General features: G+C 58.7%; 7 protein-coding genes across 7 annotated transcripts, besides 10 other annotated features; all 7 read right to left on the bottom strand.

Annotated features, from left to right (window-relative positions):
- Window positions 1-576: 576 nt before the first annotated feature.
- Window positions 577-1470, bottom strand: Tco025E_07257 (uncharacterized protein; the record flags this gene model as incomplete). Its single annotated transcript, XM_029374123.1, has 1 exon — window positions 577-1470. The coding sequence occupies one exon, from the start codon at window positions 1468-1470 to the stop codon at window positions 577-579; it is 894 nt and encodes a 297-aa protein (XP_029225770.1).
- Window positions 1471-2087: 617 nt separating this feature from the next.
- Window positions 2088-2116: a microsatellite.
- A 51-nt stretch (window positions 2117-2167) lies between these two features.
- On the bottom strand, window positions 2168-2659 carry Tco025E_07256 (anti-silencing protein ASF 1; the record flags this gene model as incomplete). Its single annotated transcript, XM_029374122.1, has 1 exon — window positions 2168-2659. One exon carries the CDS (start codon window positions 2657-2659, stop codon window positions 2168-2170), a length of 492 nt encoding a protein of 163 aa, XP_029225769.1.
- A 52-nt stretch (window positions 2660-2711) lies between these two features.
- Window positions 2712-2731: a microsatellite.
- Window positions 2732-3040: 309 nt separating this feature from the next.
- Window positions 3041-3064: a microsatellite.
- Window positions 3065-3173: 109 nt separating this feature from the next.
- Window positions 3174-3195: a microsatellite.
- A 2-nt stretch (window positions 3196-3197) lies between these two features.
- Window positions 3198-6293, bottom strand: Tco025E_07255 (putative DNA repair protein BRCA2; the record flags this gene model as incomplete). The annotated part of the gene is made up of 1 exon (XM_029374121.1): window positions 3198-6293. One exon carries the CDS (start codon window positions 6291-6293, stop codon window positions 3198-3200), a length of 3096 nt encoding a protein of 1031 aa, XP_029225768.1.
- Window positions 6294-6557: 264 nt separating this feature from the next.
- Window positions 6558-6574: a microsatellite.
- A 7-nt stretch (window positions 6575-6581) lies between these two features.
- Window positions 6582-7160, bottom strand: Tco025E_07254 (uncharacterized protein; the record flags this gene model as incomplete). Its single annotated transcript, XM_029374120.1, has 1 exon — window positions 6582-7160. One exon carries the CDS (start codon window positions 7158-7160, stop codon window positions 6582-6584), a length of 579 nt encoding a protein of 192 aa, XP_029225767.1.
- A 103-nt stretch (window positions 7161-7263) lies between these two features.
- Window positions 7264-7301: a microsatellite.
- A 69-nt stretch (window positions 7302-7370) lies between these two features.
- Window positions 7371-7387: a microsatellite.
- A 3-nt stretch (window positions 7388-7390) lies between these two features.
- Window positions 7391-7423: a microsatellite.
- Window positions 7424-7508: 85 nt separating this feature from the next.
- On the bottom strand, window positions 7509-8165 carry Tco025E_07253 (uncharacterized protein; the record flags this gene model as incomplete). Its single annotated transcript, XM_029374119.1, has 1 exon — window positions 7509-8165. The coding sequence occupies one exon, from the start codon at window positions 8163-8165 to the stop codon at window positions 7509-7511; it is 657 nt and encodes a 218-aa protein (XP_029225766.1).
- Window positions 8166-8780: 615 nt separating this feature from the next.
- Window positions 8781-10655, bottom strand: Tco025E_07252 (uncharacterized protein; the record flags this gene model as incomplete). The annotated part of the gene is made up of 1 exon (XM_029374118.1): window positions 8781-10655. The coding sequence occupies one exon, from the start codon at window positions 10653-10655 to the stop codon at window positions 8781-8783; it is 1875 nt and encodes a 624-aa protein (XP_029225765.1).
- Window positions 10656-10775: 120 nt separating this feature from the next.
- Window positions 10776-10811: a microsatellite.
- An 840-nt stretch (window positions 10812-11651) lies between these two features.
- Tco025E_07251 (uncharacterized protein) lies at window positions 11652-12353 on the bottom strand (the record flags this gene model as incomplete). Its single annotated transcript, XM_029374117.1, has 1 exon — window positions 11652-12353. The coding sequence occupies one exon, from the start codon at window positions 12351-12353 to the stop codon at window positions 11652-11654; it is 702 nt and encodes a 233-aa protein (XP_029225764.1).
- Window positions 12354-12409: 56 nt separating this feature from the next.
- Window positions 12410-12444: a microsatellite.
- Window positions 12445-12819: the final 375 nt, after the last annotated feature.

Here is a 12819-nt window from a genome sequence, read left to right as displayed (position 1 = left end):
GTGACGGGTCGGCGATGCCGCCGGAGATCGTGGAGGTCACCTCACCGCCAAGGGATACGGCGCCGGCGAACTCGTAGATGGAGGCGAGGAGAACAATCTGCTTCAGCGTCAGCACGCGGGAGCCGTACGTCGTGCCGAAGGCATTGGCGAGGTCGTTCATGCCCACACCGCATCCGGTGAGGAAGGCGACGATGCCGCCAACAATGGCAATCCACAGGTACGGGTTGACCATCAGCAGGTGTGCTCCGTGTTCCGCTCGCACGCCGGGGGTGGTTTTCACGGGGGTTGTGGGACTTTGGAAAAGAGACCTAGCACGGTGCGTGCGGGGCAGCAGACACACAAGGAAAAGCAAGAAACAAACATTTGGCGGACCGCCGGGGTTGTCTTATTCAGTTTATCTAAGCATTTAATGAGGAGTAACTGCTGATACGCAAATCGTTTTTTTTTTCTTTGTTCTTTAAATGTGTTGTACCGTGCGGCAAAGTAGTAAAGTGCTGGATACTGGTTTAGCTTCTATGTCTACTTTTGTTTGTATGTGTGTGTTTATGCTTTCGTCTTACTGTGCGTTTTTTTTGTTTACTTTTGGTTCGACAGCTGTATGATTTTTGTAAGAAGTTTTTCCTTTGCAATTACTTGTGCAATTTCTGCCTTGAGTTGATGGTCTATTGCGCGATGCATCTCTGTTTTGAGGAACTCGTGCTGTTTTGCGTGGTGGCTCAGCAGCTTCTTCCTGCATTGGGCTTCGTTTCTTTGCAGGGCGACGAGTGACTGGAAGACTGAGCATGGCAGTCCTGTGATGGACTGCAGCGAGTTGGCTGCTTCACTCACGATGGAGGCGTGCTGTGCTTGAAAGTCATAAAAGATGGCCTGCCTCTCTGCAAATTCGGTGTTGGTGGCGAAGACAAATGCGTCGGTGAACATGGAGGCGGCAATGGAGGCCCTTTTTCGTCTCTCCGAGTCGCGCAGTTTTTGCCGCATGTGAGATTCGTTCATGCTGAGCTCCTGTTGTTGCGCTGCATTGCGGGCTGCTGCCTGTGACAGTCTTCTTGTCTCGCGCTGCTGACGGTAAAGGGCCTCCTGGCGTCTCTGTTCTTCAAGTACCGCGTCGCGGGACGCCTCGTAGGCAGTGGTAAACCCATGGAGCTCCAGCTGATGTTGCAAAATCTCTCTAAGTAGGTCGCGTTGACTATTCGTTGTCCTTGTGCTGGGGTCCCACTTCCCCCGCATTCGCTGCCGCAGCGCTTTTTCCTTCGCTCCTCTATTTAGGCCATCCGCAGAGGCTCGCAGAGTACTTACAAACCGCAGGCTGCAGACGTTGTCTGTGCAGCCGCGGCGGAAGACGGGCCCCATGTTTGCTTTCGCTGCCGGTGAGGACGGCGCAAGGCAGTCCTGCACGTCGCACTGCTTTATTGCCCGCCTCCAGGCATGACTGTCCCTCAGCATGTCGTCAATGAACCTCTCACTGAGCATGCTTCTGTTCCGTGGCGTTATCGTTCGCTGCAGTCCTCTGCTCCCCGCACTGGCACCACAGAAAGAGAGTTGGGGAAGGCGGTGGGTGAGGCCCCTTTTTGTGCCTACCAAAATGTACAGCGTGTGAAAAGAAGAGTGGGGGATTAGAGAGCAGAGGAAGTTTACAAGCAATGCGTGACGTGAACGCAGCAGCCCTTTCACGCGCATACAGGGCTGTAGGCGCAATAAAGCCAAGGCGATAGCTCGGGACGTCTCGAACAGCGGTGACCCTACCACACTCCCGACTGAGCTGTTCTCTGGCCCGTGCCCTCTGTGTGCATGTGTAGTCGAGTTACAAGTAATGGGCGCTGGCTCAGGGAAGACGGGGGGTGGCGGCGGTTTCTTCCCCCCGCCCCCGTGGGTGAGCCTGCGCGCCTACGACCCCCCACCCTCCCACACTGCGGCGGCGTGGTGGCTGGTGGAGGAAGAAATGCCCACAGACCCCATGCGCAGACAACGGTGGGGGCGGCGAACGGGTGAAGCGGAAGCAAAGGAAACGGCAAACAAACTCCACCCACCTGCATTCCACCTGTTGTTTTGATGTTTTTCATCTTCCTCCCCTTCCTCCTTCACTATCCCTCTCTTTCCCTCTCGCTCTCTCTCGCTCCTTCTCGTGGGTTACACACCCCTCCCTTGCGCAGTCGACTTTCCACCGCGCTCACTCCGGCAGCGCCTCATCCCAGGCGATGGGCGTCACCGTGACTGTTGGCCGCGGCATTGCGATGAAGCGCCCCAAGAGGTCCCCTTGTGGCAACTCCGGCGGGCACTTGTTGAGGTACGCGTCGAAGTACGCCACCTGTGTGTAGTAGCCAACCCGAAGAAACTCCTGCCCGCGATATTGAAATGAGATGACAAGAATGGTCACGCCTAGCACTTCATGCGGAGGGACTAACTCAACCTGTGGCGGGTCACACTCCATCGTCAGCTCCGTGGTGCCCTTCTCAAGTGGGCCAACGTCAAAAGAGTCTAGCACCTGGTCGTAGTCCGCCGAGGATGCGCTGCCCACCCAGACAAACGCCACCGAGATGGGGTCCTCCAAAGCCTGCAAGGCCTCTATTCGCATACGCCAGTGCATCGCCTGCGTGTATGAGGCGGGATTATCCCCGAGTAGCTCTATCTCCAGCAGCTGAACAACTGGCTCGGTGCCCATGGGCGTTGTTGTCGCCGTTCTTTTTTTGTTTGTTTGCTTCTTCGCGTTTCTTTGTGTGTGTGTGTGTGTGTGCCCTGCAGCCTCTGTTTGCCTGTCTTTCTTTAAAAAAAAATTCTATATTTGTATTTATGTATGATTATATGTATGATTATACGCAATTGTGCGCCCGCGTCTGAGTCGGTGTCTCCTCGCTCTGCCGGTGTTGCGGAGGAGGCGGCTTCACAGTCCCACACACACAAAAGCACGCGTGTAGTCCGCAACGCCCTCTGCCAGTGTCGAGGTGCTTTTTCCAGCGTGAGCAGCACGAACCCTCGCAAAAAAAAAAAGCAGAAATGCACGCGAATTGGGCGCAACAAGGACGCACCACGCAGTAAAACTACGAAACAAAAAACAAAAACAAAAAAAGCCGCCTCGCGGGCGGCTGGGAACTGTCTATTCATAAAACCAAGCAGAGTAAAAAAAAAGGAAGCAAAACACATAAATGTTTTATTTTTGGTTTTTGTTTCTGTATTACGCCGCCTGCCTGCCCGCCTGCCCATCACTCCCGCATGAGATCGCAGAGGGAGCAGTTTTCTTTGATGAAGACGGCGCGGGTCACCTCCCCGGCCGCGTCAACGCTGAACATGAAGAGGCTGTCCCGCAGGCCCTCGCTCAGCATGTCGAGCAGCGTCTTCCACTCACCCACGAGCCACAGCAGCGCCGCTCCCTCCGTCTCGGGCTGAGGCGCGTCAGCCGTGACGACGTGTGAAAGGGCGAGAAACCACCACCAGCCCTCCTCAGCGGTGCGCTGCCACGACTCGAGCATTTTCGTCCGCTGCATGAAGTAGTCGACACGCCCCTCATCCACCGCCATCGCGCGGGCACCCCGCATGGCGAGCCTCTGCTCCAGCATGCCGCTGAACACCGCCGGGCTGTGCATCGTCGCCTTCACGTGTTGGGCCGCGACGGCCCCGACCTGAATGACAACCTCAAAGGAAATCGAGTCTGGGAGGAGTGTTTCCCCTGGACCCGTAGGCCCAACAGGGGCAAGCTCCGGGCCCGACGGGGCGCTAAGCAGCAGAACAGATTCACGGCGACCAGAATCAAACGAACGAAGCAGACGCAGCTCAATGATGTTCCCAAAAATATGGGATCGGCCTCCGCGCTGCGGAACAGCTTGCGGCGTGGCCACCGGCTTCTTCTGCTCCCGCTCCATCTGAGGCCTCCCACTCGGTGACGGGATAACAACACCTTTCGAAATGGGCCCCTGCTTCTCCGTGCGCATGTAATATGGCAGACGCGACGGGCTTCCAGCGGCGGCTGCGAGAGGAACATCGCGGCCATTGAGTTCGCCCAAGAAACGACGCACATCTGTTCGTGCCTCACCACTCAGGTGTCGTAGCCGCAATATCTCCTCTCCACGAGCCGTGACACTCTTACGTGCCGCGGTCCTCTCCCGAAGAGATTCGAGGGCGGCAACAACCGTGCGAAGCTGCGAGGAAGCGGGTCTTTGTAAGACCTTCGTAAACTCATTTGCCAAAACGTGCAGGCAGTCCGGCCCCAAGTCATCAGCTGCAAAGCGAATAAATGATGAATTTTGCACAATAACTGGTGTGAAGGGGGTTGTGGGCATCGTGAGTGCAATCTCCTTGACGGCGGTGGCGCACGGCACATCCATGACGCAGAACGAAGGCGCCGCCGTCGCGTCATCCTCCAAGAGGGCGACAACGAACGAGGTCACCGCCTCGTTCTTTGCGGATGCCAGGAAGAGGCCAGCAAAGTCCGTCGCCACCCCTGCCGGTGTCGAGGGGTCCACGTCGGAAATGCCGCGCCGCAGCGGCCGCACAAATCCATTGGGTGGGGCCAGCTGCCTGTAGTCAAGGCGGGCGCGTGTGTAGAGGACTTTGGCGTTTTGGAAGGGGTGGGAAGGTCGGCTCCGGGACGGCGTGAGGGCAAACATGACGACGGTGGACCCTTCCGGTGGAAACTCGCAGCCGCACTCCTCCAGCGACTCCGCCACGCACCCCTCGGCGCAGTCCTCCCAGAGCTGCACCACCACATCCTCCCTCTTCGCACACGTCAGCACGAGTGAGGTCAGCCGCACAAGACGGCGGTTGTTCGTCGACTCCGACGGCGCTGCGCCCTCACGCACAACGGCCTCAAGTCGCTTTAGCTGCGCGAGGTGGTTCCGCACGACCTTCGCAGCGGCCCCGGCAGACTCGCCGTTGCCAGTCGGCTGTTCAATGAAGATGGGCGGGAGAATCCGCTCCACGACGCCGCGTAGGGAGGGCACGAGCCCGCCAAGAGGGTGGACAGCCGCCGAGGAGACAACAGGGGGAGTTGTGTGGTACAAACCGAGAGCCGCCGTCGGGTCCACCGGTCGCGTACAGTTGTAACTAATCGACAGCACTACCGCATCACTGCACTCCAGCGGGGAGCAGAAATTCTTCAGAAGCATCTTTGCGCCACACACCAGCAATTTGTGCCCGCGGCGAAGGATCCCTTCCCGCACGAGATGCGTCAGCGGGATATCAAGGGACACCTTCACGTTGTAGCAGCCGTCGGTCACCACAGCCACAGACGTGTGTGGCGCCAGACGTTCCTCAAGCGACAGGCTCACAACGCTGACTACCATCAACGACGACGCTGAAACATCCCCCTCCGTCACGACACGCAGCGCCGGCCTCACCGCATCCACAAACTCCCGGTTGTACTTGAAGCAGAGGTAAAGTAGGGCGTGGGATACGGAGAAGACAGGGAGAGGTGGAGTAGCGTAGAGCGACAACCCACGCAGCTTCAACAGCGTGGATTGCAGCATCTGCCGAGACCACAGCTCCGAACAGGCGTCCGCGTCGGCCCCAAGCCTCACCAAGGCCCTATGGAAAGACCTGGCTGGCACGGAGTCATCTTCAGAGGTTAGCCCCAGAAGTTGCAACAGTTCTTGAGAGCATCCCATAGTCCTCAATATGAAACCAGCTTGCATAATTTCTTCACTCGACGGAAGAGACGACATGGCCAAGGAACGGTACGTAAATACATCAAAAGACAAATGTTTTATTTCCCTCCGCGCAGGCGCATCTTCACGAAGACGTGCCTGCATCGCTTGAGCTGGCCGTGGTGCCCGGGCAAAAGGAACCACAAAGCGACCTCGTCGCGGACCCGCAAAGGAAGGGGTAGCCGCGGAAGAAGACTGCACCGCTGCACCAGCACTGTTCTCGCTACCACTCGACGAGGTTGTACAGTTATCGGCGTCCAGTCGCTCCCTTGCGGCCTGCAGCGCGGTCTCCGACACAGCAACGGGCTGGCCGGCCGCCGTGGAAAAGAGCGTCGGCACGGTCACTCCTCCGGCGTCACCCTTCGGTGGCATCTGTGTGTCTTCCGCGTCCAGTCGCTCCCTTGCGGCCTGCAGCGCGGTCTCCGACACAGCAACGGGCTGGCCGGCCGCCGTGGAAAAGAGCGTCGGCACAGAGTCCATTTTGGGCTCTTCCGGTTGCACGTTATTTTGTGGATGCGACGGACGCGATTCGGTCCTGGATTCTGTGGCACCGTCACTGGTCCTTTTTCGAATATTGCGAAAGCACATGGCACAACGTACCCGGCCAGGTGTATTGATAAATGTGCAGTGACTACATGCGTTGCCGGGCTCCAGGCTCATGGTATTTCCACCCACAGGCCGCAGCTTGCATGCGAAGGGGGAAAAAAAAACGGAATGGAAACAAAAACAAACAAGAAATATTTCATCTGGTGATTAAACGGGGGTTTTGCAGTTGCACTCCTGCGGAGCCGACACGAAACCGAGGGTGTGCCGACACTTTCACTGGGTTGGAGCCAACGGGGAAAGATTCGCATCAAACGACAAACTCTGGGTGGTCAAGGAGGAAACGCAGGGCGACGCAACCACACACATGGAGACAGACGCATATATATATATATATACGGTACTTCATTTCAAAAGGACATACGCGGCGGGGTCAACAAACTCCATACCTTTCATGATGCTGAGAATGGCGTTCACGTAGTCCCACAGGGGCTGCTTGTACGATGCCGGCATGGTGGCGCCGCCAAGTTTGTCGTAGTGCGCCAAAATAGACGGCAGTGCCAGGAAGAAGCGCAGGAGGTACTCCAAAGGCAACACCGCCGCACACTTATGCGAGGATGTGGCTGGTGCAGCGGCGGCCTTCTCGCTGTGGCGTCGTTTCTGCCCGAGCCGCCCCTCCGACCGCTTCTCCCGCTGCACCGCCAAAAGATTGATGACCCGTCGCTCCCTCGACGAGAGGAACGAAGAGGCGCAGCACTGCTCGATGGTGTCCAGCACAAGATTCTGGCAGCAGTCGACGAAGGGCTCCGACAACTTCGAGAGCTGCTTGGCGCATTCGTGCGCGTCAAGAAGAAACGACAGGACGGTCTGTTGGGCGGCGGCGGTGGTGAGTGGCGGGGTCCGCGGGAATTCGGGGTGCTCCAACTGCTCCAAGTGGCGCCGCAGGACCAGCAGCAGCCGCGGCGGCCAGTCAATCCCCTCCATGCACTGCTCGTGGCTGCCCACGCAGAGGAGATGGCGCGGCTCAAGGGGGGGGAGCGGAGGTCACACGCTCGCCAAGACAGAGGAAGAGAGGAGGAGAATACAGAAAAAAAAAGAGGGATAAAAAAAACAAAACAAAGAAAAGCGAATGGTGCCGTCGGCCGTGTGGTGACCCCCCGCCAAAAGAAAAAAAATGCAAAGGATCAATAAGCAACACACACACACACACATTCAGGGAGAGAGAGAGAGAGAGAGAGAAGGCGAGAACACCCATGAGCCACTATTAAGATATATATATCCACCAGGAAACGGGCAGTCTTGCTTCACTGCTCGCAGGCTCCGCGTGTGAGATTAGAAGAGCAACGCCAGCCGCGCGTACAGCTCACACAGCGCCTCAAGAAGTCGGTTGCACCGCTCCTGGTCCGACGTCAGTTGCGTCTCCCTCTGCTGCAGTGCGACCCGAGCCGCCTTGTACCGCTCTTCCTCCTCCATGCTCCGGCCGTGACCTGCCAACAGCTCCGACTCACGCACGTTGAGGTCACGCGTGCGCTGCTCCACAGCAACACGCATTGCAGAGAGAGCCGCCTGTGACTTCGTGAGGCGCTCACTCTCCTTCTGCACACATTGTTGCCCCTCTTCGAGCGCCGCTTCACGCTGCGCCACATCTCGCTCACGAGCGGTGAGTTCCGCGTCTTTGCGGCGCCACTGTGCCGCGTGCTTCTCTAATTGCGCGATGAGATCCTCCCACTCCTTTAGCACGGCCGTTGCCGTGTGGCCGCTGCCACCACTAGTACCGCCGCCATAATGAACCTCGCCGCGCTTGCGAACCCCACAGAGGGCCGCCTCGACACGCTGCCGCCAGTCGTCCTGGGACGGATGCATCCCCTCGGCAAGTGCCCGCTCCAGTAGCTGCTCCCGCGCCGCCAGCTCAGCCTCGTGGCGCTCTAAAAGACGCTCCGCCCGCTCAACAGCAGCGAGGCGCAAACGGTAGACATCGGTAGTATCCATTTCACACCGCGATGGCACTATTGGCAGCTTTGTCCAAATTTAACCCCGCGCAGTCGCACACATGTGCGGCCAGCGGGCGGCCAACCACTCTTGCTGTTGCTGCTGCCGCACTTTATCCACGCTGTCGCAGAGGCAGCGAGGCACACGCGAGTCTCGCTACTTCTAGCTGTTGCCAGTCCCCGCAGAAAAAAACCCAAGTGAACCAGGTCCACTCTGCGGTCGGCCCAACCGCGTATAAATGTATCGATACAGAGATCAACGGAATGCTCGTTATTTCCTGGATACCAAGCAGGAAGGAATAAGAAGAGGCGGGAAAAAAAAACGTAATGACATCAGCATAGCCAGGATGTATATGTATACAAGCACGCAGGGCCAGTAACGCTTCATGGCATTGCATCTGAGACTGTGTACACCTGCTTGGAACACGTTTCTTCGCTGGAGAAGACGTACATCCCCTTCATTCCCCTCGTCTTTTTTTTTGTTTGTTGCAGTTTCTCCTTGTTTTTTTCGTGTTTTGTTTTTCTTGTGTTCAGTTTTGCTTTCCGTTTCCCTTCTTTTTCTTTCTTTGTTTTTCGTTCATCAGCAGACGGTATCATTCCCACCGCCAGAGGCTGCTCATGCGGCCGCACGGCAAGCCACAATGTCGCATGGCACATGGGTGGCCGCGATAAGGTAGTAGCCCTGGAGCTCCGGGGAGAACAAAAGGGCGTAGTCGTACGCGTAGTTCCGCAGCGGGTTCTCCTTTCCATGGATGAGCTTTGCCTTCGGCTGTGAGCACAGGTTGAGCCACTGAATGGCCTCTTGCAGGTTGTCTTTGCCGAGCCCAACGGCGGAGGTAATGTTGAACTTCATCTCGCGCGGCGTCACCTGATAGACGACGGTGCACCACGAGGGGTCCCAGCTGCGGCTCCGCAGCTCCTCCTCCCGCTTCAGTGCCCGTGCGGCGGGGAGGAACGAGGGAAGCTCCCCGCCGTTGTTATCGCCGGTTGCGTGGCTTGACATGGCGACCACGCGCTTCAACCACGGCGCCTTTTCTGTGGCCACCTCTTGTGCGGCGCCGTGGACAAGGCTGCCGGTGGCGTTGGCGGTGGTGGAGGGCGTTACGTTAACACCCGGTAAAAACATATGCGAGAGCAGGGCCGCGCTGTTCTTGTACTCGCGGGCATAGCGGCGGAGCATTGCACGCTTGTCCCCCTGACCAACGTTGTCGCTTGCAAGGATAACGTTGTGCACCACGCAGTAGTCCGCGGGCCAGTAAATCGCCCTGCTGTTCAACGCCTCCACCGCCTCAGACACAGAAGAGAAGTGCGCCGAAACATCAAACGCCAATTCATGACTGCTTAACTTCTCATTGTTCTTCAACGTGTACGAGTGCGACGTCCGCCAGCGTGGCGCCGGCTGCTGCTGCTGCTGCTGCTGCTGCTGCTGCTGATGCAACTGTTGCTGCAGTTGTTGCTGTTGCAAAAGCCGTTCAATAAAGACGTTCCCCCCGCTCTTTGCCGCCGTCGTGACCCCTTTTCCCGCCGCCTCGGCGCTCAAAATGGCGGGGTCCGTCATGATGGCCGGACTCGCCGTCGACGCCGGAGAGCCACGCGGGTTCCCGCTCTTCGCGCTGCGGGGCTGCGGAATGGCAATCGTCGTCGCACCGCGGGACGACAACGTGACGGTGGTGATGGCCGGCGTCGCCTTCGCCGCCTCGTGCGTGAGGTGCGCCACGGCGAACCTCGACGACTTGACCCAGACGGAACACTCCTGCGGGCCCCCGCCGGCCCTCTCCCCCGCCTCCTCCGCGGCGTCGACGAAGCCCTGCGCCGCGCACACGGCGCGCAGTTCCGCACTCATCGCCGCCAGCACGCCCGTCGGCGAGGAAAACAAGTTGGAGACGAGCAGGAGGAGCTCCGCGCTGGCAAGCTGCGGGAAAAGGCTCGTGCAAACCGCCACGCGTTGCCAGAGCATGGCGGTGGGGTCGATGTACAGGGCGGCGAGTGTCATCGAGGCGCCGGCGAAGGAGCGTACATGCAGCGTCATGAAGAAGCGGGCAAACCCGCCACCGCCGTGGCTGTTGTCGAGCAGCTTGACGGCGTTATCGACGCTCTCGCAGCACACGCCGATGCGCACGAGCGCGAGACTGCCTCTCTCAGCCCCCTCCCGCGGCTCGTAGCGCACAAGATCGGTGATGCCGTACATCTTGCGCACGTAAGACGACTGCATCATCTGCTGCCGCGCCACCAGCGTGGCATTGTGGACAAAAACAAACGACGGCGACGCGGCGGCCAGGGCGTTGCTGAAGCTCTCCATCTCTCCCAGCGAGGAGAGCCCCCCGCTGAGGTCAATGCTGCTCACGGAGAAGGACCGCGCCGCGGACGCCGACGTCGCCGCTCCTGTCGTCGCTGTCGCTCCTGCCACCACTGCCGCCGTCGATGGCGCAGCGGAGCGCTTCTCCGCCCACGACGGACCCTCCTCAAAGTACTTTACCTTGACAGGGATCATTGCGCCGGCCTCTCACCCACGCGCACGCGCCCAGACACACTCTCCGCCCCCACCTACGTACTGCTGCAGACGACGACGAGGAGGAGATGAGAAGGCGAGGCCTAGGAGGGGGCACGACACGCAGAAAAAAGAGCAAAACAAAGGCAAAAGCACAAGTCCAATTCAAGAAGAGAGGCACAGCTGCGCCAATGAAGCCACCCACACAGTGTGCATGGGCGTGTGCAGCGCCCCCAAGGCCACGGAGCGATCGACGCCCATTGAAGTTTACAACCCCACTTCGGCGCATTCCATCCCCCGGGAGTGAAGAGGCGCCGCCCAACGCGTGCGTGGGGAGGGCAGACGTTGAACCCGCTGACGCAGAGGCGCAGGCACGGCGTCAAAGAAGGGTGCCCGGCAAAGAGAACACAACAGCGACGGGCATTTCGCTAACCCGCCGGACTGTCGGCAAAGGCGCCTCCGTGTGTCGCCCCCCCCTCCCCTCCCCCAATATATTTGGCACAACTCCATGACGTTCACTTACGCGTGGGGGCGGGAGTTTTGTTCGCTTGCAAGTCAGCGACTGCGTCGCCCGGCGCACCGCCGGCATCCACCTCGCCGCGACGCCGTCCAACACCCCGACGGTGCACCGAGGCAGCCGCGCCCTAAGCGTCCCGAGCCAGACATTGTGTGGGGGCAGGCAAAAGAGTCCCACGCCGCAATTGGGGCTTCCGCGTCTTCGCCGACTTCCCGTCTGCGTCCGTGCAGCCACGCAAGGCATAAGATAAAAAATAAGAATAAAAATAAAAAAGAAGCAGGCACAAAAGCAGCACAAGACAGCTACACAAACAATAAACATAAAAACATCCACCGTTGCCGCTGCCTCGCAAACATTTCCTTCGAATTGCTAAGAAACGCATGACATACATCATAAGAGGGCGAGGCAGGAAAAAGTCCGCACGCTGCCCCCTTCCACCCCGCCCCAGACGCGCTCTCGCTCTCTTCCTTCCTTCCTTCCTTCTACATAAACGCACTAGGCATCGACCCGCCCTCCACGTCACACTCGTCAGCGGCAACAGGAGCAAAAATTGAACCCCCGTCTTCGTCAACGGAAGTCCAGAGGCGCTTGTTTTGAGAGAGCCGCAGTTTGTCCCGCGCGGTGCCGGCGTAGTGCTCCAGCTCCATCCGCTCCTGTAGCCGTGACGCCATAGAGAGCAAACACCGGCGCCGCTGCTCGGCGTAAAAAGCGGTTAACGTCCTGTTTTTCGTTACCCACAAAATGTGCGGTGCATCCCGCGTCTCCTCGCGCCGCCGCCCCTCTGCGCTCAGTTCTCTCGCCACCACACTCGCCGCACAAGGCCGGCGAAAGCACGTGTCGAGGGTTGCCTGCCCTGACCTCATTTGCAGCGCTCTTCTTTCCTGCACCCGGCGCCCCAGCTGCAGGCGCTGCTCCTCGTGCAGGCCACGGAGCACCAGCAGGCGCTGCCCATCGCTACTCGGCGACGAACCGCATGCGCTGCTGTTGTGGGGGGGACTTGAGGCACCCGACGGCATTGACGGGGTCGCGCCTGACGCGGCGCCCACGGCGTTATTGTACTGCCAGCTGTTCGGCAAAACCTCAAAGGCGTCCGGAAACGTGATGGACTCGTACGGCCGCCCCTCGTGCAGCTGCTCCACAAACACGAAGGGAGACCTGACGGCCTGCTCAGCAGACAACGCCATGCGACACGGCGGCTGCAAAGTAGCCCTCCACTGCCGCGCGGAGACACGACCCACAGAAACACACAAACAAAAAAACAAACAAACAAACAAAAGCAGAAGAGGGAAATCACAAGAGGAGAGAAAAATGCAGCAAGCACATTTCTTTTGAGGCAAAAAAATGCGGCACACAGACACACAAAACACCAGCAGAGCACAACAATGCAAAATCGCCGCAAACCTACCAGAGGCTCAATAAAAAGAAAAAGACATGAACCAGTTTCTTCTGCTTCCTCTTCAAAAGTAATCTTTTCACCTCTGCACAGGAAGCCTCGCCCCCACTACGAGAGTCAACCCGAGTCCGCGTCATTCTCCACCGTCGTGCGAAGATACATGAAGCCGCGCGCTGTGGCATGATCCGCCTCCTCCCCAGAGGCGCAATCGCAGTGAAGCCAGTAAAAACTGCAGTTTTCGGGGCGACTAGGGCTGT

The sequence above is a fragment of the Trypanosoma conorhini genome (genome assembly GCF_003719485.1).
Source record: "Trypanosoma conorhini strain 025E chromosome Unknown Tco_14.4_contig_00545, whole genome shotgun sequence".
Taxonomy (NCBI): domain Eukaryota; phylum Euglenozoa; class Kinetoplastea; order Trypanosomatida; family Trypanosomatidae; genus Trypanosoma; species Trypanosoma conorhini.
This window is presented reverse-complemented; position numbering and strand designations above follow the sequence as displayed.